This window comes from Danio rerio, chromosome 13, assembly GCF_052040795.2.
Source record: "Danio rerio strain M-AB ecotype USA chromosome 13, GRCz13ab, whole genome shotgun sequence".
NCBI classification, from domain to species: domain Eukaryota; kingdom Metazoa; phylum Chordata; class Actinopteri; order Cypriniformes; family Danionidae; genus Danio; species Danio rerio.
Window position 1 is genome coordinate 30,201,339 of NC_141033.1, and position 23,662 is coordinate 30,225,000.

The 23,662-nt window shown below is 33.6% G+C and overlaps 1 protein-coding gene across 50 annotated transcripts in view; it reads right to left on the bottom strand.

Moving 5' to 3' along the window:
- Positions 1-23,662, bottom strand: part of rims1a (regulating synaptic membrane exocytosis 1a) — a 132,226-nt gene that overhangs the window by 27,499 nt on the left and 81,065 nt on the right. For 8 of the 50 annotated variants that reach the window (XR_015505992.1, XR_015505990.1, XR_015506001.1 and 5 more), the window contains 16 exons: positions 22,619-22,659; positions 20,033-20,143; positions 19,632-19,731; positions 18,197-18,320; positions 16,000-16,046; positions 15,786-15,901; positions 15,564-15,694; positions 14,646-14,817; positions 13,639-13,792; positions 11,568-11,624; positions 8,301-8,469; positions 6,637-6,732; positions 6,221-6,283; positions 5,555-5,632; positions 3,392-3,502; positions 1,211-1,300 (listed from right to left, as the gene is read on the bottom strand). Coding sequence is in view for 37 of the 50 variants with exons in the window: in XM_087279407.1 (XP_087135533.1) it covers positions 1,211-1,300; positions 3,392-3,502; positions 5,555-5,632; positions 6,221-6,283; positions 6,637-6,732; positions 8,301-8,469; positions 11,568-11,624; positions 13,639-13,792; positions 14,646-14,817; positions 15,564-15,694; positions 15,786-15,901; positions 16,000-16,046; positions 18,197-18,320; positions 19,632-19,731; positions 20,033-20,143; positions 22,619-22,659 (1,660 nt within the window). In the remaining 13 variants the exon portion in view is untranslated. Of the gene's footprint in view, positions 1-1,210; positions 1,301-3,391; positions 3,503-5,554; positions 5,633-6,220; positions 6,284-6,636; positions 6,733-8,300; positions 8,470-11,567; positions 11,625-13,638; positions 13,793-14,645; positions 14,818-15,563; positions 15,695-15,785; positions 15,902-15,999; positions 16,047-18,196; positions 18,321-19,631; positions 19,732-20,032; positions 20,144-22,352; positions 22,401-22,618; positions 22,660-23,662 lie in introns of all 50 variants that reach the window. The other 42 variants (XR_015506000.1, XR_015505999.1, XM_087279437.1 and 39 more) reach the window with 14 other exon arrangements.

Consider the following 23,662-nt stretch of genomic DNA (forward strand, 5'->3'; position numbering starts at 1 on the left):
GATTTCTGTGAGATTCTTGGGTCCATGTGGGTTACAATCTTCTGCAGAATTTGTGATGATTGCGATGCTGTTCATCTGATTATTCACTGTAAAATCTATCTTCTCACACTTTTTCAAGTGATCAACTAGAAGTCAAGTTATTATTTGTTGCTCTTACAACTGGGATCGGCGTCAAGACTTTTGTCAGGTAGCTAAGGTAAATAGATTATAAATTAGTGAGTGTGTGCTAGCAGCTTTAGCATCAACTAGTATTGTTTGAATGGCTTTCCACACAAAAACTAAAGACGATTAAAAAAAAAATACATTTATCGCATAATCCTGAAAAAATCTATCTTTAGTTACTACAAAAGAAGATATTGTAAAACATGGTAACCAGACATTATTTATTTCCAAAAAAATAAAAATAATAAAAATGTTACCAACATTCTTCAAAATATCTTGTGTTAAATAGAAGAACAGAAGGAACATTCTTCAAACTTTAGTCTTTAAAAATCGTTAAAAAGATTTAGCACTGACATGTTATTTATACATTGTCTGGAACAAAATCCCTATGATTTTGACTTTTAAAAGTTTTTATGAGTGTTATGTTTAATGTAAATTTGTATGTTCTTGAAAGATTGCAAATGAACATTCATTCATACAATCTTAGGCTAATAAAAAATGGATGATTCTCTCCAGTCTACTTATTTTAATCCATCTAGGAAATGCTAATATTGATTCGCTTTTCCTCCAAATCTCTAATCTAAAACCAAGATTCAAAGATAAAGGTGTTATAATACAGTATCACTGACACATGATCCAATGATCCATGCCATGTCACCTGTTAAAACTGCTATTTTCTCCTAATTGTTTTTGTTGAAAATTTGAAACAAACTTAAAAAAAACTATTTGTACAACTTCATTCTAGTGGGTTTTCAATATTTTAAATTAAAAATTCCAACATTTTATACTTTATTTTAACAGAAAAATCTTTCCTATGTATTTTAGATTTCTAAATTCACACACGTTTAATATGCTGTGTGTGTGTGTGTGTGTGTGTGTGTGTGTGTGTGTGTGTGTGTGTGTGTGTGTACATTAGTGAAGGAGACCCAGAGATTGTAGCGTTCAAATGTCACCACAAATAGGTAGTCTAAGAGTTTCCTTCAACATTTTTAAATGATATTACTGGCAAGTTCAGCAAAATTAGAATATGGCCATTCAAAGAGAGTACCTTTCTCGATCAGGTGAATTGGAATTAGAATCTGGTCTCAGACAGTTGGTACTAGCACTTCTAACCCTGTCAAGAGAGGGCTGCAGATCACTAGGGTCACAACATGCCATCCAATGGAGAAAGGAGAAGGGGAAAAAAGAGGATAGGAAAATGACAAAGAACAAAAACATTAGGTCTGAAATCAAATGAAATGTAAACCTGTAAGACAAATAGGGATAGTTCATTCTGAAATGAAAATTTTGCTATTGTTTACTCATCCTCCAAACACAGAAATATTAATATTCAGAACACAATTGAAAATATTTAGCAAATATATTTCTGTCTCTCCATTGAAAGCCAATTCACCAAAAATCTGATTTTTTATGATAAAAAACAGAGAGATAAATTCATTTTATATGATGAACAACAGGTACAATTTTATTAAACTGAACTGATTTCCTGTGACTAGAACTACACCAGCATTCTACCACTCTACTGTCTGCCTGATATGTGAGAAGGTTCCTGAATATATCTAAAATGTTGTCTCTTTTCTCTATCTATGTTAAACTGTTCTGACAAAGATTAACATAGTAAACACATTGTAAACGTGCAATAGAAATAAAGATAAATTAAAATATTAAATTAAGCTTTTCTTAGATGAACCATAACCATATGCACAAAAAAGCCATATTGGTTCTTCCAGAAATTCAAACATGTCACATGAAATACGAGTATGTACCTCATTGGCTCTCATACATCAAACAAGCATGCTTTAGATTCCAGTTTCAATCAATTTCTTTATCAATAAATGCTAAAACGAATATGTTCGTCATATAAGGTTATCATATTTCTAGTCATGCAATTTTTGACCTCTTTATAAACGTTTTGAGTGAATAGACTTTCAATGCAGCGACATAATTCTCTTTCACACACAAAATAAATCTGTAAATGTGTTCTGAAGATGAACTAATTACAGAAAAAAAATTTCTGCTAAATGTTTGCTAACTATTTATATGGGTTGAATTCAAACAAACAAATTAACCCTTGTGTAGTGATGTTAACGTTTTCATCCACTCCGGGGGAATTCTGAATCTTAATTTGGCCATAACATTTTCTGTTTTTCAGCTAGCAGAATGATTTTTGGGGACAACTAATTTTGACACATATTTTGAGAAAATGCTTTGAATATTTATATATATATATATATTTTAACTCAACAATACACTCTGAGCAAACATTTTTATTATAATAGGGATGAAAACATCCACTGAATTAAACTGCTGGAAAAATGCATCAGATAAAAAAAAAAAAAAAAAAAAAAAACATTTGCATAAATCTGTGAAAACTTCAATGTTGAACAAAATTGCTAAATTACTTTGAAAACTACAGGATTTTAACTCTTAAATTGCCAAATTCATAAATGATGTCACTGATTTGGTGAAAAAAACATACAAAATGACATATTTTCAATATAAAAAGTAATTGTGGACTGGATTTTATTTTTAATCTTTAATCAAAGTCTTGGACATGTGAACGATTAGTAACAGCATTGGCTTTGATGCAGTTTTGATGCATGCCATCCACAATTACATTTTAAATAGAAAATACATAATTTTGTGTGTTTTTTTTCACCAAATCAGTGACATCATTTGAGAACTTGACAATTAAAGAGTTACAATCCTGTAATTTTCTGAACAATTTAGTAGTTTTGATCAGGACTGAGGTTGATTAACAGATTTATGCAAAAACATTTGAAAAAAAAATTATCTGATTCATTTTAACAGCAGTTTAACTCAGTGGATTTTTTCATCTCAGATATAACGAAAGGGTAGTAAATTTGAACAGTTCAAAAGGGTTAAATTAAGTAAGGGTTAACCTTATTTGTTTGCTTAAATTCAGCCCAAATAAACTGTTAACAACAACTTAGCTTTAAAAAAAAGTCAATCCAAGTAATCATTTTTGATGTGTATAAGTGTATACTTATGGTATTGGCATAACATGATGGTGAGTAAATGATGACAGAATTTTCATTTCAGTGCAAACTAACCCTTTAATGGGATCAAGTCAAGACAGATGCAAAAGTGTGGTCGAGTAAGAGAATGATTGGATATTCTGCTAACGTTCTGAATGAGGAGCTGCTGGCTCTTGAGAACTGTTGGATGTTTGATTTTGGGTTTAAAGTTGACGTGTTCCACCTCTTACCTAATGCAGATCGTGTCTGTGAACCTAAGAACTCGACGTGTAACTGTACGATGAGTGGCAGTGACTACTGACAGCCGTGACTTTGACTTAAGGCATGCAGGAAGTGTTGAGCTGAACACAAAACAAAAGTCAAACAAATGCAAATGAAAGCTTTCATAACTAACAGAAAAATAAAAAGTACTTTAACACTTGACTTTATGAGGCCCTTGTTACACACGTTCCATCAACTTCTACAGCAATAATAAATTATGCATAATCACATGTAACTAACCTTAAACAATAACCCTCACACAAATCAGCTTATTCAGCTCACTCAGAAAATACTTAAGTATTGTAACAAAGACACCATTAAATAAAGTGCAATCAAATTGAACACACTAAAGGACAAAAAAAAGTGTCATAAAAAGCAATGAAATGACCAACTTTTCTGTGGGTTACAGCAAAAATAAGGCCCGTTCAAAGTTTTACTGCTATGTTTCAACCACTGGGTTCCAATGGGAAGGCTTTTAGAGTTATGGACCTACTTGGTTTGAACAGACATATTACTTGTTGCTGGCAAGATGTCCCATCGTTCCTGGTTAGGACACGGCATGAGATGTTTATAGGTATCAGTGATTTACCATTTAACACTTTGAAAAAATACTGTATTTTAAAATTGATGATGCTACTTTCAACATCCACAGAAACCAGAACACGACACTCACATTTAACTACCATCTTAACAAGCAACAGTGTCTTTATTTCAACATCCAATACCTCTTTATGTGTATAAGATATAACAGTGTTGAAAACAAATGTTCTTTAAAATAGTCAAAACTGTGTGTACATGTCAACTGCAATAAAATAGAAATGTATACAACTTTAAATTAATATTAAGTTCAGGTAGTTGCACTATAGTTTTGTTTTTGTCATAACTGAATACATCTTTATATGTTATGTCATAATTAATCACTTTTGGAAACAACTAAAAGTGCTGAATTTACTGACAGGAAGTTTTGATAAATTAAAATAAACTGTGCACTGATCTACCCTTACTCGAAAAAAGTTATTTTTAAAACTTTGATTTACTTTTTCACCTTTGTAAAAAAAAACTGTGAATGAACTATAGTAAATTGACTGCAACTCAGCCCATTCAAAACATATTTACTTTAAATTAAATATTAAATAGTACTTTACGTTTAGAAAGAGTCTAGTTCTCTAAAGCATTATTTTTTTAATTATGTATTTTATTTATTTTTTGTATTTATTTCTTTTACAGGTTTGTACAGAAAATAAGACTGTGATTAGTAAGAGGAGGTTTTTTAGCATTGGTAAAATGTAAATGTAAAATGTAACAGAATTATGAAAGCGACGTTAGTTAAAATGTTTTCAATGGAATGGAGTTTATTTTTATTTTTAATAATATTTACATTTTTAAAAACTTTCTAAAGAATATTTTCTACTTAAAATATATGAACTCTAAATATATAAATGAATGAATTAGAATAAAAAAACAGGCTTATTACCGATAAATACTTGTATATACATTTCTGGAGATCATGAAATAGGTCCAGGAGGTACATTTTTTTTTTTTTTGCAGTTTTTGTTTTCGCGAATCCACCAGAAGCCGCTGTGTACGCTTTTTCAGATCTTAAATTTCTCTTGTGAGTGGCATTCACACCTGCTGTTCTCGCATAAATTCACCAGAGGCCGCTGCCGACTGACTGACGCACTAACTGTCTGACTGACCTCCCGATCCTGCCTACGAAAGTGTTTTCAAAAACACCGATTGATCCACCCACAGCCATCATTAAACCCAACCGACAGTGTTTTTAAAATCAATACAAAAAAAGAAAAGTCCTTGCAGCTGCCTGATTTTTACCACATTTTCAGATGTTACCATGTTTTCACCCTGTTACTTACACCCTAAACGTTTGCTTTAAAGATGAAATGCAGCTCTGGCTACATAATTCATGCTCTCCAGAAATGTATACAGGGGTATGTTTTCACAATGAGCCTGTGTTGAAAAAAGTACTTCATCAGATTTTAACAATAATAAATACACCAGGAAACTGTAGATGACTTAAGCTAACCCATAAATAAATATGAGTGAGTTTAAGCTATAAAATACTCATTATTCAGAAAGGATGCCATGGCCTGAGTGATCATTTATGGCTGCCTTACCTGTAAATATCCTTATGAATTCCATTAACTAATAAAGGCATCTTGGGAGGCAGAGTGCTACTGTACTTAGATGAACTCCTGGCAACATAACATTAACATGCAAGCATGCAAAAGGGAAACAAAAGATGCATCAAAATCACAGCTGTTGTTAGTTCACTCAAACAGCAAGAGAACAAAGGTCACTCATGCAAACATGCAACAACTCCCTCATTCTACATCATCTGTCAAGTGTGCTAGTGACTTAATCGAGGTCAGTGACCAACGGAATAAAAATAAACATGTCAAAATAACACCTGAGCAGAACGTGATTGTTATTTTGAGAAAGCAAACGGCTTTTCGTCTTTTAGGCTGTACGCCAAAAGCAAGCGGAAAGTTCCACTTGTAATGTTCCCTGTCAACGATCCGCTCTGAAATATTAGATCTGAGAAGCGAAACAGCCTGACAAGAAGCGTTCAAGGGAGAGAAACTGGCATAAACACTTACTGCTGTTTTAATTAAATGGAATAAACTTCAGGCTAGGCGAACGGAGCAGATACGAGGAGTCTTTTCAAAATGAAAATGATAGTGCTCGTGATAGCAAGATAGTAATATTGATTTACGCAGTAATTTGAATACAACAATACTATAATTCACATATTGCTGGTTCAGTCCTGTCCGTTTCTTTACCTTTGGGTGTGCAGACACTCTGCGCTTCTACCCCGCATTGATCTGTGTATCAAGATGACCTCACTGCAATTACCATAGATGGATGACACAGGAACATAAACAAAACAGACTAATAAACAAGCAAACCAAAATGAAAAAAATGGGCAACGATGAGAGTTAGAAAAGGAAGGGTAACAATCTTCAAAGCTAGAACAAGACACAACACAAGACAAGTCTTTCTGTTAGATCATTTCTGTAAATACAAACCCTTCAATCCTTTTACAATCAATCACTCAGACACATGTGGTTTGTCTTTAACCAACCTTCTGAAAGCAGTGCAAGGCAAAGTCTCCAAACTCAATTCAAAAGCGCTCCAGCAAATGAAGACACATGGAAGTGATCGTTCTGGATGTTCACTTTCAGACTTTTGGGTTTACCTGTCGTCTATGTAGTCTCTTTCTTGAAGACGGTTGCGGTCGTGGTATCGGGTTGGGGAACGGGATCTTCGAGTGTGCTGGACTTCATCCAGACTCCTTAGAGAGAAAAAAACAGGGATTTAAACGGTTAGGTAAACCAAAAAAAATTTGTTTAAATCCCCTGAGACCTTCGTTCATCTTTAGAACACAAATTAATGTATTTTAGATTAAATCAAAGAAAAGGAACTAAAAACATTGTCAAAATATTTCTTATGACTTCAGTGTTTCAGCTGTAATAATATGAAGCTTTAATAACACTTCTGTGCACCAAAAAAAAAAAAAAAGTAAAAGTGACTTGTGCGATATTGTAATCTAATCCAATTCAAGTCATGTTTACTACAATAGCCACACAAGTGGATCAAATTATTGTATCAAAGTTGTCCTAAAACTATTGAGCATCAAACATTTTTGTCTTAGGAAAAAGAAATTAAATTTACTTTAACTTTATCCACTTTAAATGTTGACTCCTGTATAGACAATGCAATTTTTTGTCATTAGAATCAGTAGCACAACAACCAAGTGTTGTATTGTCCATACTACTAGTAATTCTAGTTGATCATTTGGAAAAGTGGCAGAAGGCAGAGTTTTCCAATGAATCATCTATTTAACATCCCAATCATCACAAATAGTACAGAAGACCTATTGGAACCAGCATGAACCCAAGATTTTCACAAAAATCAGTTAAGTTTGGTGAAGTAAAAGTCATGGTTTGGGGTTACATTCAGTATGGGGCCATGCGAGAGATCTGCATAGTGGATGAAAACATCAACATCCTGAGGTATTAAGACATTTGTGCTGCCCATTACATTACAAACTCTTCTCATTACAAATTCTTCAACAGGATAGCTGCTTCTCATACTTCAGCCTCCACATCAAAGTTCCTGAAAGCAAAGAAGGTTAAGGTGCTCCAGGATTGGCAAGCCCAGTCACCAGACATGAACATTATTGAGCATGTCAGGGGTAAGATGAAGGAGGAGGCATTTAAGATGAATCCAAAGAATCTTTATGAACTCTAAGAGTCCAGCACGAATGCCTTCTTTGCTATTCCAGATTACTTTTTTAATAAGTTATTAATGAAGCAAAGTCACACCTTACTGTTCTAATTAAATTATTAAAAATCAATGCATGATAATAGTTTATTTTGGTAAAATAAGCGTAATCTAGAGTCCTTTGCTTTTCATATAAGCAACTTCTTATACCAAATGATCAACTATAAGTTATTAATTGTTGTTCCTAAAACTTGGATAGGCGACAAGTCTTTTGTCAGGAAGTGTATAAACGCACCCTGACCTGATGTAGAAGACAAAGTCAAACAGAGTCGATTTTTACAGTTGTTTTTATTCTTTTTAGAGCTTTGATTCGTAACAGTTGAACCACGAGGAATGCTTTGACAATATTTTTGGTTCCTTTTCTGGACTTTGAACATCTTGGGACCATAACTCTCTAAGGACGATCAGAGAGCTCTCGGATTTCATCTAAAATATCTTCACTCGTGCTCTTAAGATAAACAAAAGTTTCAGGAGATTGAGTAATTAATTAAGTAATTCATATTTGCATCACCTATGCTATATAATTTGTTTATCACCATATATCTCTGTGTGATGAATGCTGAATGTTGGTTGTACCTCTGTGCTGGGACATTTGGAGGTCGGGATCTTCCCCTGTCCTCGTCTCGGTGTGGAGACACGGATCGAGAGCGATACTGAGTTGGTCTCTGCTGGTCAGGAACCTCTAATGTCGTTGCTCGGTCTCTGTCTCGCTCTCGTTCTCTTTCTCTGGATCGGTTTTCTGTAGCTGTGATCACACAGAGATAAATTTTTTTTTTTTACAATTTTGGAGAGTCTGCGGATAAAGTTTAGTAGTTATTCAGTCACTGGCCTTCTCAATCACATTCCCCAAGTTAGAACCCATCTAAAATGAAAGAGGACTGACATAATATGTTAGGTCATATCTAACAAAACATGCTAAATAAAATGAAATAGCTTGTTCATTCTCCTGCGGTATCAATGTTGTCTTCTTTTGAAATAACAAAATAAGTCAAATAAACAAAATATAGACAAAATATATTAAAATACATTTTATAAAATATAATAAAAATACACTCATATTTCATTTATCAAAATAATGTTTTTTTCACATAGTTTTCCTAACAAACATATTTATATCATATCACTGCTATATACTGTATAGCTCCACACAGAGCCTTTAGAAAATTATCATACCATACTGTAAAAATTCTATACTTTTTACTTCAAAAGACATTTGGGATAAAATAGAAAAGCACAGGTTAGGAAAAGGCTACAAAAACATGTCAGAAGGCTGAACAAGTTATTTGAAGCATGATTTTAATTCAGGCTGTAAAGGAAAAATAAAGTAATTATTTCAGAAGTGTATGATGATTTTCTGTAAGCACTGTATATGATATTGGTAAACTATAAGATATTTTTTTTGTTTTTATTATGTTATTTTGAAGCTAAACTGAAAAATACAAACTGAATAATGAATCTGTTTTATAAAATGGCTTATTATGCATTGTAATATTTTATCAAAGCAAGTATATAACAGAACAATTTTTTTCATTGGTTATAACCATTCTTATAAACCATTCTTTCCTTTATTATTTTGAATATGTCAGGGTTTCTACAGGTTTCATCAAGTCAAATTTAAGACATCTTAAGACCTTTTTAAGATCATTATGAATGAAATTTCAGACATCAGACTAAAGGCTCTGTATTTTTCCAATGGCCCAGTTAAAACATAAAAAAACTATTTAAAACAAATGTTATTGTAAGGAAGATAATTAAACTATATAAATAAAAATAGAGTTGCTAAATAGAGTTTATAATGTAATAGAGTTTATAGAATAAATAAAAGTTAAAAAATAAATGTTTGTTAAAACTTTTATTGAGATTGAATGATACTGAATGTAGCTTTACATGGACAAAGGAAAAAATTAAGACCTGTATAAAATGATTTAACAACACAATATTTCAGGGAATTTAAGACTTTTTAAGGTCTAAAATTTTTATTTTGAACTTTATGTAATTTCTGTATGTTGATACAAATACGAATGAATCGGTTTTGCCTAAAAGGTATTTTCTTTTTGCTTAGAAATCTAAACAATAGAAAATAACAGAAAAATTTTGGGTGGACAAAACTTTCTTTTATTACTGCAAAGCATTGTACATCGCTAAGGATATTTAAAACATTTTGGCTCAGCAAACAAAGCTATTTTTGTCAAAAGTTTTCATTTTTATTGCCATTTATTATATTTCAATCCCATTTCACCTCATAAATCCATTTTACATTAGGTACACAAAATAGCTAAACCATTACAACTCAGATACTTAATTTTAGTGCCTTTATAGACTTTTATTATTTTTATGATACTTAAAAAATTTAACTTTAATTTAGTAAAAAAAAAAAAAAAAAGAAGAAGTGACAATATTTTGTCAGTTTGGCCTGTGGAGCAAATACTTCCTTCTGTAATGACTGACTTATCCTAGATTGCAAAAATAAAATATCACAAGTTATTAAAACATAGTAAAACTCATTCTCATTTCAAATTCAACTTAAATAATAATCAAAAATAATAATAAAAAAAATGAAGTGCAACATTAAAAAAAAGATTTAAAGATGGAAAGGAACAACAAAATATCCAGTATTCTCAAAATTATATGACAAGTTCTGTTTGCGGTTTGGAGAATGAAGTCAAGGTATCTCACAAAGGCAGTGTACCACAAAAACATCAGAAACCTTCTACCTTCTACCATGCAAAAGAAAACATGTAGCACCACATGGAGAACACACAGTCCTCTCAGTCCCAAATTCTTTTTCCTAATTTTCCCCATTGTGATCATGCATGTGTGACCGTGTGTTATGCTGCAGATCTACACTACTGTACTACAAAGAAAAGCACTGGAGACACAACACTCTGTATAGCCAGTGTGTATAAACACTGTCTATCACATTTCCTGTAGTAATAGATATACATTTAAACAATTTAAAGGGTTAAGTATCCCCAACATGAAAATTCAGACATTATTTGTTCACTCTTACATCATTCCAAATCTATATTTGACCCCAATTCTAAGTTGAAAAAATTCACCTAACAGCAAGATTCATGCTTATGACAATGTCATTAAGCATCATTCACTCAATTATGGCATTTTAAATGCAAATGTGACATGGTTTGAGATGTGTTTGTTGACATACACAAATACCTAGACAACAAAACCTCTCAATGTTTTGGTCATGACAACATTACTAAGACAATATAACTTGTCATAAATCTGTCATAAACATGATTATTATGATGCCGTTATAATTGTGTCATTGATTTCATAAAAGTGTCATAATTATTTTATAACACATATTAAACAATGTCATAGTTGCATTTAAATGAACATACCTGTGTGAATGAAGGTTAATGACAGTCGTGTGATTGAAAAAAGTGATAATTTGTGTTGGGACAACATGAAGGAATAGTGTGAAACCCATCATTTTTAAAGCATATCATTCATATTTATGATAGTGTGTCGTATCTTGATTTTAAAGATGTCAACATGTTATAAATCATCTTTATTTGTGGGTTTTATATGGGTTTGTAAACAACCTGATGGTGAACGATAACAGAACTATCATGCTGGAGTGAACTATCCCATTGACACAACTTTAACGGTTAGTTTATTAGTATAGATTGATTGAGGGAATAAAACATGTCAGATGTGTAACAATAATAGTGAAGGTGCATTGTCTCCAGCACAACAGCAGGGACTTCCAGACCTAGGGAAGGCCTGCTGTTGGTTGCTTCTCTCTTTTTGGGGAACTGCAATGCACAAAAAGCACAGAGAAGCGCCAAGGTTGCCATTGCCTTGGCCCCTCTCACCCACCTGTGGCGACTACGCCAATAGTATCATCATAATCAGTTTCTGTAATACGCTGCGAGCCTGCACAGACAGATACAGATATACACACAGATGTACAGACAGACACGCAGATACACATGTAAACCAATGCACACAAGCATAGGTATACAGAAATAACACAGCATACTAAACCGTACCCATGGGCCACGCACTCCTACACTATAACTCACAGGCAGCACACTTCAAAAACATACCTCCGCATGAACACACAGATGAAACGGACATGGAAAACCATGACTATTACAAGACAATGCCAAACATATTAATGACTCTGGATGGAGTCCAGGACCTTGGCTTGAAAGATATGCTAAAGTTCGAATAATTTTTGATTGCTGTCCTTTACCTTCTTTCTTAAATATAGTTTAGTAATTGAGAAATTTTTCTTCCTCTGGCTTGACTTAAGATCTTGGAAAGTGGAGCTTCATCTATTTTAATCAAGCTGCCTACATCATCTTAATCTTTCTGTAAATCTGTAAAATACTGAGGGGGCGAATTTACTGAACATGTGAGACACAATCGAGCTGTATTTTAAAGCAAAAATATGCACTTAACTCAAATACCACTAACAGAAAGCAGAGTCTTCTGCTGAGATGCTGAAATGTGCCTACAGTGGACAACCTACTGTCCCACGAGGCTGTTGGAGAAAACTGAAGCAACATAATGATGCAGGTAGGTCATGTGATAACAACAACATGGTGGATGTTTTATGTGCAAATTAGATTCATATTATTCATATTCATACTATATAGAATCAATGTGCCTCAATCACCATATCTTCTGAAAGAAACAATTAATAATAATAATAATAATCACAATCATGATAATAATAATAATAATAATCACGATCATTATCATAATAATAATTATTATTATATTTATATTTAATAATAATAATAATTATTATTATTATTTTAAAAATACCATCTAAAGATGTTGGTCTTGGTGGTTTTTCTTTTAAACACAACAAATTTGGTCTTAAATGAACATAAACAGTTAGTAATGCAACCGAATGCAATTATTATAGATCTGTGTATTTTTAAAGTGACAGCTCTGTTATTTAATGTAATCAATTGAAAAATCTAAATGAGAGATTTATTCGCTGCTCTTTCATCAGAATGTTTAACTTATACAGTAAAGAAAAGGTTATTGACATTTGATAATTTGATTCAATTTCTTTATAATAGCTATTCATTTGAATAGGCTTAACTGTTTGCTAATTCATTTGCAGATTTTTATAATGTATACTATTTAAGCCTCATTCACACTACGAGCGACTCGCAGCAGCAAAGCAACAAGTGACCGTTTATTTTAACTGAGAGTGAGCGACTTGCGACAACCTCCGTCTGCTACCGAGCAACATGGACATTGAGAATCCTTCTACTTTTTGCAGATGAAGAGCAACTTTCTCGAGCGACAGCCAATAGGAGCACCAATAGAGCTCACGTGATCCTCGTTTAGCTTGCTCAGAGGCCAGTTGTATTCTCTGTTCTGTAGACCTACACAGACCAGCGTTTGCAGTATATCGCCACCCAGAGCGACAGGCAGCTACCAAGTCGCTGCTATTGTGAATGAGGAATTATTCTTTCCTTTGTAAATAATAACAAAAACATATTACTGACAGTTTTGACTGTTTATATTTATAATATTTAGATTTAAATAATATTTCTGACGTTTTTTTTTGGGGGGGGGGTGGGGGGGCTGTCAAGGTGCCTACCTTGAGGACAAAATCCACGTAAGAAAACATTAGCGAATGGTTGAACCTTTGTGTGCATAATAAAAAGTGCATAATTAGAGTTTAGGAACAGGTTTGTTCATAAGAATGGTTGGTGAAAGAGGTCCAATGTTCTTTTCTTACATGTTATGAAATAGAATAAACTTTAAAAGGCTGTGCATTTTACTCTTGTGCGCACACCAATTTACAGTACACGTAAAAACAAAGTATACTCAGGTCTTCAGTAAACTCCTCACTGTCAGAGAATGCACACAAACTAGTAAACTTTTAGTTGACATTCCCTTAAGTGAGGCCATGACTTACGCTGCAGTTTTTTGGTGGGTGTCTCTGTGTGTCCGTGTCTGCGGGGCAGGAATGGCGACGGATGTGGCAGTGGGATGGAGGACACGTCATGGGTCTGCAGCTTGTACCAATGAGGTTTATCATCCAACAGGGCAGTCTCCAGCTCAATGAGGATCTACGTTCACAAACAGAAGAGTGTGATAGAGTACCAGTATTTTCAGAGAAAAATAAAGGAAATAATAAACTTTTTTTGGTGACTGTCACTTTAAATACAAATTATTGTGCCCTTTGCAAAATAGAAAAAAAATACAAACGCCTGTGTGTCAGCATAGTAGTAAATTTAAAACAGGCGAAAATGTGAAGTGTTTTAGAAAAAGACTTGATGACTATGGTGTTCAAAACTCCACATTTAAAATGCTTCTAGTAGCTAACATTATCTTTAGCAGGTAAAAAACGGTGGTCTAATGGCAGAGACTGATTATTCCACTTAGCCAATTACAGATGTAGACATCCCTAGTCTCCCAGAAGTTCCAGGAGTCTCCCACATATGGATTGATGCCCACAAACCAATGATAATCTCCTGGAAATTCTACGTCTCCCCCTGTTTGTTAGATACGTCACGCACCGGCTCTCTACCTCATCCCTTCCCGCTCTTCAGATACGTCGCACAACACCCCTCATACATCCTGTACTGTATGTATAGTTATACTTACAAAATGTGCAATCCAAGGGTTCATAAATTTAATTTAATGAGAAAACTGTTTTTAAAATTGTCCAAATCAAGCTCTTAGCAATGCATATTACTAATCAAAAGATACATTTTGATATATTTTCAGGGAAGAAAATTTACAAAACCATGGACAATTCTCTTTACTTAATATTAATTTTTGCCGTGAAAAAAAAAACAAAAACATTTTGACTCATAAAATATGTTGTTAGTTATTTCAACAAATATACCCTCGCAACATACAGTTAGACTGTTATTTTTTTCTGTGAATCAATGGACAAGGTTAAGATATGCATCGTACTTCTCCCAGAAAGTCGCTCTCCTCCTCCTGTATTCTGGGTTGGTCCCACACTGTAATCTCCAGCATGTGCTCTCTGAAGTCCCGTCGATGGACATGAGAGTACACAAACGTCTGGTTCCACTTGGGCTCCAGACTTTTCTTCACTGTCTTCGTCCTTCTCTTGCTCTTATCACTAAAGGAAAACAAATTCATACAAAGACATTACACACAGACGAAATTCACAATTGATCTATGCACACATCAGAATTAATCAATACTCATAAATTTATTGTAAAATATTGTGTTTGATTTACAACAGTATTGAAAACATTGGGGTTGGCAAGATCGCTTACGCTCACCAAGTCTGCATTGATTTAATAAACAAATAATACAAACCAGTAGTATTTTGGAATATCGTTACAATTTATTATTATTATATTTTAATTATTTATTCCAGTAATGGCAAAACTAAAATTTCAGCTAGTTATCAGTGTTACATGTTTCTTCATAAATGTAATAAAAAACAGTAAAACAAGTTAATGAAACAATTTTTTCGTTTATTGTTATTATAATTTTATGTTTATTTTTTTAACATAAAAACAATAAAGAAATATCCCAATAAATAAAATATTAGATTACATAATAATTACACAATTATCTAAAAAATACATAATAATATAAAATATATATTTATGGTATTTATTTTATTTTAAATATTAAGAATTAGCATTTTTATAGAAAACCAAAGGCAAACTTTTGAACAGCCTTTTTTCGTTGTTGACAACAGATTTTTCAAACGAGGGCAAACTAGATAAGATGTTAGATTTGTTGCATTTTAATATCCATTTTATAGATTTAAAAAATGCCTTGTAGTCAATTTGACCTAGAAAAAAAACAACACAACATTTTTACCAAAAAAAAAAAAAAGAAAATGTATACCTTCTATCAGGCAGGAAGTACATTTTAACGTAGGGGTTTCTGGGTCGTGTATCTGATCTAGGTGGCAGATCTTTAGCCTGCAGTACGTTGACTATCAGCTGATGGCCGACCTTATCATACCACATTTTCACCTGCAAGACATAAACACACAGCTAATAAACAAAATCTATAAGCACAACATAAAAAATGGGATTTGACATTGTTTCTTGAGTGTGTCCTGACCGACAGCTGTCCTGGCAGAAGCTGAGGAGCATCTCGAAGACCACTGGGACTGGATGGGGACAGGACAGATATAGAGGGTCTTTCCATCTTTTGAGACTCGAAGGAACTTGAACCAGCTGTAGAGGCACAATTATTGAAAACATCCAGATTGTGTTAAAGATAAATATTTAAGGGTTTACAATTGATCACAATTATCATTCGATTGAATACATACTTGATTCTAATGGAGGATGTGAGGTTTCTGGTATTCTTGGTATATCACTGAATGAAAAAAAGATTAGATATTTTTCAGCTTACTACTGTAGCTGTCAGTATTAAAATAGAGCACATTGCTGTACAAAAGTCACATGGTTTATTTATTGTTTATGAAACCAAATGTCACCAAAGATGTATTCAATTGATCAAACATTAATTAAAAAAGTAATAATGCACATATTATCAAAATTTTTATTAACTATCTTCTAATTTGTATATACACCACATACACTAACCAGCCACTTTATAAGGTACATCTTACTATTACCTAAAATATCCCCCACACTATTACACCTCCACCAGCAGCCTGAACCGTTGAGACAAGGCAGGATAGATCCATGCTTTTTATGTTGTTGATGCTAAATTCTGACCCTATTTCCGAATATCGCTGCAGAAATCGAGATTCATCAAACCAGGCAACATTTTTCCAATCTTCTTTTGTCTAATTTTGGTGAGCTTGTGTGAATTGTAGCCTCAGTTTCCTGTTTCTGCTGCTGTAGCTCATCCGCCTCAATGTTGTGCATTCAGAGATGCTCTTCTGTATACCTCGGTTGTAATGAGCAGTTATTTGAGTTACTGTTGCCTTTCTATCAGCTCGAACCAATTTGGCCATTCTCCTCTAACCTCTGGCATAAACAATGCATTTGCGATTACAGAACTGCCACTCACTGGATATTTTTTCTTTTTCTGACCATTCTCTATAACCCTAGTAATGTTAGTACGTGAAAAGTAGATCAGTAGTTTCTATAACACCAGGTCATCTGGCAACTACAACCATGCCAAGTTCAAAGTCCCTAAAATCCCTGTTGCTCGGTTTGAACTGCAGCAGATCGTCTTGACCATATCTACATGCCTAAATGCATTAAATTGCTGCCATGTGATTGGCTGATTAGAAATCGCATTAACAAGCAGTTGGACAAGTGTACCTAATAAAAAGGCTGTTGAGTGTATATAAGGTTAAACACAGCAGGTAAATAGAGTGAATTACCTGATAATTATCACTATTCTTCTATTACATTTGGAATAACAAACTTTGATTTGAGGTATTGTTTAATAAAAATGCTTGTTTTTTTTTTTGTTTTTTTACAAATAAGAGACAAGACTTTTTACAGAGGGGATTTTGGTACTATTTATATATTATTTAAAATATTGCAAAGAGGCAGAAAAAGAATAAATCCAACGCAATCTCACGGCAATTCGTAACATTTTGATTTAGTGGCTAAATCGTATGAATTCGAGGATCTAATTCGTACAATTTAGTACGATTTGCTCATCACCCAATGACGGTTGAAGTTAGGGGTGGGGTTAGGTGCCACACCTCCTTTTTAAATCGTACATTTTTGTACCACTGAACTCGCACGAATTTGTAGGAATTAGCCACTAAACTGAAAAAACGTAAAATACTTATGTTTCCTCGTGAGATTAGGCTGAATAAATCACACTTTATAGTGATTTGCCAATTTTTACATCATGCAAAATGCTGATTTGGCATTCCATAAAACACATTATTATTACAAAAAAATTAAAACAGTTTTGTTGCTTATTTTATTTGATTTCATCTCATTTTGGAAACATGATGAAAAATAAAGTTTAAATGAACAGAGTTTATTTGAAAAACAGAATACATCTGAAATGATAAATGTCTTTAATTCAGATGTTTGATCAATTGAATGTATCCTTGTAAATAAAAATGGCAATTTATTTCATCTTACTAACATCGGTGTTTGAAAGTATTTGACATTTCAGCTACAGTTAACACATGAATATACTTAAATTTGAATAAAAACAAAGTGGCATTTATTTTAAAGCAATATAAAACAAACATGCATTTGAGGAGAGAATTCAGAGATGAAGTCCTTAAATCACCTCTTAAGACTTTGTTTTACTTGCTTCTAAGATTTATACCATATTTGCAAAGGTTGGGAAAGAAATCAATGAATATATCTTTTTAAAGAGGTAGGAGGACAGAGCAAAGGAGAATATAAAGGCTCACGATGAGAACTAAACACAATACAGACACATTTAAACATCTGTTGAACAGCCATTTGAATGCTTGTGAATTGTTTTTAAACACTCATTTACCGATTGTCTTTGTGTGCTTTGCGTTAGTTAAGCAAAAGTCAGATAACCAGTCAAGTTTATGATGAAAGACTTACCCAATTGGCCTTGATACTATTAATTCAACTTGTGGTTCTGCTTGGGAATTCAAGATGATATTGTAAACTTCTTTCTTGGTTAATCCTGGTAATGATTTACCATTCCATTGAAGCACCTCGTCACCTACAAACAGACAAAATGTGTGTTATCACAATAAACTTCATTATTATAATAGTAAAAGTAAATTGCTACTTAATAAACACATTCATTAATGATTTTCAACATTTCTGAGGAGTAACTCCATTATTACTCCATTATTAAACTTAATTATTAGGATGCATAAATGTGTTATATACTGTAATTGCAATTGAAAAGGATAGCTCAACCAGAAATTAACATTTCCTCACAATTTATTCACATTCAAGTGGTTCTAAACGTCTATAAAAATATATATTCTAAAGAACGTTGGGAAAAAAAGGAGCCATTGGTATCTATAGTAGGAACAAAATATACTATGGAAGTCAATAGCTGCTTTTTTCAACATTCATAAAAAACATTCTTTGTGATCAACAAAAACAGGTTTGGAAAAAGTGAAAAGAGAGGAAATTATAAGGTAATTTTCATTTCGGCTGAACCATTAAGGCTATAGTCCTAGACTAAACAGCAGGCTTTAGATGTTTAAACGGAAAATAGCTTCTTCAACCTACTTATTATAGACACATATACTTTAACTTTCTTATTACATGAATACTTGGCAGAAAACATAAACAGTTAGACACAAAAGTATTGTTCTAAACCGTAATAATCAATTAATTATTTAATTAAATGCAAGACTGAATGAAACGAAAACAGCTGAATAGAGCTGATGGAGCATTCACTAACTTGCCAATTATTTGCCAATTATTTGAATTGAATGAAGAATAGACTAACCTACATATTATTCATTCTTAAAATGGCAACAAACAGTCAAAATTGCAAAGCTGACAGTAACGAAACAGGTTGAATGGAAAATAGACTAACCTATGTATTATTCATTCACAACATGATGCCAAACAGTCAAAAACAGTGGCTACATATAAGTGTGTATTTTAGTGTATGGAGGTGAAGGTGATTCAAAGATGAGCATGTTATCCAGCAGTTGTTAACTGAGAATAGCATACTAAATAATAAGTATACATAATAAAATAACAGATTAATAAACTGACAGTTCCGGTTTCCCCAACATTATAAAGACATGCACTGTAAGTGAATTGAGTAAGCAACAATTGGCCATAGAGTATAAGTGTGTATTTGTGAATGAGTATGTTTGGGTGTTTCCTTGTACTGGGTTGTGGCTGGAAGGGCATCCCCTGCATAAAACATTTGCCGGTAATAGTAGTTGGCAGTTTATTTCGCTGTAGTGACAGCTGATAAATATGGGACTAAGCTGAAGTAAATTAATGAATGAATGACTCAATAATAAACCGACATTGCTAGTTTTTTGACTGAACTTACCAGCCCGTAAATGACCCACTACATCAGCTAGACTTCCTTTCTTGACTTTGGTGATGAAGGCCCCAAGTCTCCCAGTTTCTGTAACCTTCCCCCCGACCACCTGTACCAAAACAAATCAATCCTGAAATTCTTGAAAGCTTCAATAAGCTTTATCTGTGCATGTTTTTCTTTATTGTGTAGAGGTGTCCTGCAGATTGTAGCTATAACCCCAATCAGATACACCTGGGTTGGCTAATCAGGCTCTTACTAGGCTTTTTAAAAACATCTTTGCAGGTGTCTTGAGGCAAGTTGGAGCTAAAATCTGCAAGACACCAAAACTCCAGGACAGAGTTTGAAAACCCCTGGTGTAGAGGAACACTTGTGTTAATGCGATATGTTGATGTGAGTGTTTCTCCCCTCACCTTTAGCCCTAGCAGAGCCCCGGCCTCTTTTGGCATGGCTGTTCTCTTGCTCAAAGTGATTCGGCCAATTAAATGATCACCTTCTTTGGAGGGCTGCCATGTAACCGGATGCTAAAGAGACAAGGCAGAGATTAATCCCATCAGAGATAGAACCATCCCATTACATCTAACCCTTACCTAACCTTCACACGCGTTCACACACACAAACTCATTTTGAAGGTATAGTTCACCTAAAAATTCAAACGGAGTCATCATTCACTCTCCTCAGTTTTGGTCTAATGCAGTAAACACTTATTCTATTTTGAACCACAGAAGGAGAATTTAAAAAAAGTATCACAGAATGACCACACATGATGTCAAGAACCAGCTCAAATGTAATAATTTAACATATTACTTGCAGTATATTACAATATTTCAAATATTGTGACCATAGTTAATTCAGACTCCCTCAGAAAAATCAAGTAAAATTTTTGAAAAATCATTATTATTATTACATGAAGTTTAACGGCAAGTAATCCGCCTGAAACTGTGTTGTTTCTTTATCAATTGAAATATCTCAGGATTGTCCGATGATGTTAAAAATTTAAATTTACAAATTAATGTAAGAGACAGTTGTTATGGTGAATACAAGATGTATTTATTTCAGAGAACAAAGTACTTTATTTAAATTTATTGTATTTTGTTGCATTTCAGTGTTTCATGATTTCTTACAACCTGTGTGTCTTTTTTTGTTAGAATGAACAAGGCTGTAAATAGTTAATTTAATTTTGGTTCTCATCAAACTGCATGACAAGCAGAGTTGTCCAAGAAAAAAACTTTTTCAGTTCCAAGAAAAATTTCCAGCCCTCTGATAACTCAAAATCTGCCCAAAATTAACGTAAAGTAGCCCAGATTTTGTTCTTTTTTAGGTTTTTTAATTTCTGCGTTCCCCAAAAAACGGGCAAAAATGTTTACTATGTGATATACAAACTAGTTGTAAATGTTATACTGACTGACTATATACACACACCAAACACTTCTAAGTACTTCTCTCAGATGTGGGCATAAATGACAATTCACTCTTTTAATATGTGACATGCTGTCAGACACTCAAGGGCTGCTATTTTTGAGTTGCCAGGTATGCATTTGAGGATTAACGGTTATTAATGCACATATAGAGGAAACATTTTTTCACCTGCTACAAATGAATGAATGTAGTTCACAAAATTCAACATGGCATGTGGGTTTAATCTTTGATTCTTTGGTGTGCTTTTAAACAGACAGGTTTTTATTCACTGTCATCATAAGGATAAAAAAGAGCAGGGCATTTAAAAACATTTCTCCTTTTGTGATCTGAAGAAGGCCAAACAACATTACATCTACACCAGGGTGTGAAAATGTTCAATTTTGGCTGAACCATGCCATCTTTGTTTGTCCTTTTAAAGTAACGTATAAAATACAGGGGTCCTATAAGTAAATATTTCCCATTTAAATGGTTCTGCTGACAATATGTTATGGGACCTCCTGCTGCAAATGATTCTAAAAAAAGATCAACAAAAAAATAAGAAAATTTATTTTTAAAAATTATGAACACTTACTTTTAATCTTTAAGACTGCACAGGCTAATAGTAAGCAAAAATATGAAGTATATATTTACCAACGGTTTAAGTAAACTTGCATGATGTTGCATTGATAGTCATGCATTTGGTAAATGCTTTTTTATTCAAAATGACTTACAGCACATTGCATTTACAGTAAGTCATGCATTTCATAACATGCATTTACTCAGAATTAAACTCAAAATCTTAGTATTGTCAGTAAAATAAGGAATCAGATTAGTCTCAAAAGAAATTTACGCAAAAGACACGATGTACACACGCGTAGACAAATTCACGTGCATGAAACCAAATTCACGTGCGTAAAATATTTATTTATATTTACAAAAAAATTTCACGTGCACAAAATAATAATAGATTTTCATAAAATACGTTTCACAAATGCAAAACACCATTTGCAAATGTATAAGAGTGTACAAAAAGTTTTGAAAGTTTAAAACTTGCGAGTTCATCCTGAATGAGAATGTGCAAATCCTCTTTCACGTACGACTCCCCCTGGATACGTGTGTGTGTACTTTTGAGACTTTCCTGCTAGAGTCAGGACTACTCGTACCTTTCAGCCAATCAGATGAGAGCATAGTAAAATGCTTAAATGTTATGCTATAAAACAGCAATACCATCATCTAATCATCTCATAATGTACAAAATACAGTTCAGCCCTATATTTTCTTCTACATATTCTAAAATGAAAGAGACAGTTCACCCAAAAATTGAAATGTACTCACCATTTACCCATCCTCAGGTGGTTCCAAATCTTTGTAAGTTTCCTTTTTCTGTTGAACACAACAGAAAATATTTAGAAAAATGGTAGAAACCAGTAACCATTGACTTCCACAGTAGGAAAAACAATGTTACAGGTTTCCAACATTTTTCAAAATAACTTCTTTAAATTCAACAGAAAAAAGAAACTCAAACAGGGATGTGACAAGTGAAGGTTGAGTAAATGATGTTTTGGGTGAACTATCCCTTTAAAAAGGTGCAAAATACTTACATGCCACGCAGTGGGGTCCAGTGGACAGCACTCCCAGTCCCCTAAAACACACAAACACACATAAAATTCCCAGAGTTTACACATTTGCTCTCTATTTAAGCTGCCAGCTTACACTACCCAAAGTCCTCCTCAAAACCCGCTCTGTTTACACTCCTTGAATATCAGGACTCCAAAGTTTGACCTGCAGCCAAGACCTCACACCAAAATATGTTCAGCTTTGACCCACCAGCAAAGCCAGAAAGAGGTCGCTACGTTTGTGATACATTTAGCTTCCAGACTGAGGAAGCAATCATGACATATAAAGCTGAAAACACACTCCTACACAGACACACACACAGGCACAAAGGGAGAGTCGCAATGCTTTTGTGATGCTGGACGTCTGTTTACTGTTGGCATGTTACAGTATATGGAAGAGTGCCGTGTGCATATGGGTTTCTGGACTGGTTTCCAGTTAATTTTTGAGCACCTGGGAAGTCTTACATAACGCACATTGAGAAGTGTTCAAAATAGATTATAAATACTGCTGCTGTTAATATGTTTAGTTATAAAAAAAAAAAGCTGAATATGATCTTAGGAGGATAATTGCGTTTATGTGGATTTGTATTCAATTTCAAGAGTTCACACTTAGATATTGTTTGACAAATGTTAGCAGGTTTGGCATGCTGTCCCGGGAGAGAACCCTGAGCTCGAAGATAATTGAGCCCAGGGCTTCCGCCTGGTCGATTAAGCATGTAAGTGGAGTATTAGATCATGTACTTCTTGAGAGTTCCCCATAGTAAAGTAAGAAAGGGTGAGAAGGGGTGGGTGGGGGTTTCTTCAGAAAATGAAGATAAGGGTGTAATTTTTGCTAGGCTACTTATAGTGAGTTTGGATTAATCTGATTGGCCAATGATTATAGATGAGGGACCAGCTGTGGTCAATCATATCACGTGCTTTTCTCGAAATTACTTTGTGAAAGTTCACTAATATAAGGCCAATAAAAATGACTGGTATTTGTTAAGGGGCCAATCGAACAGAATGTGTTTCAAAGCAGGTGGGCATTGG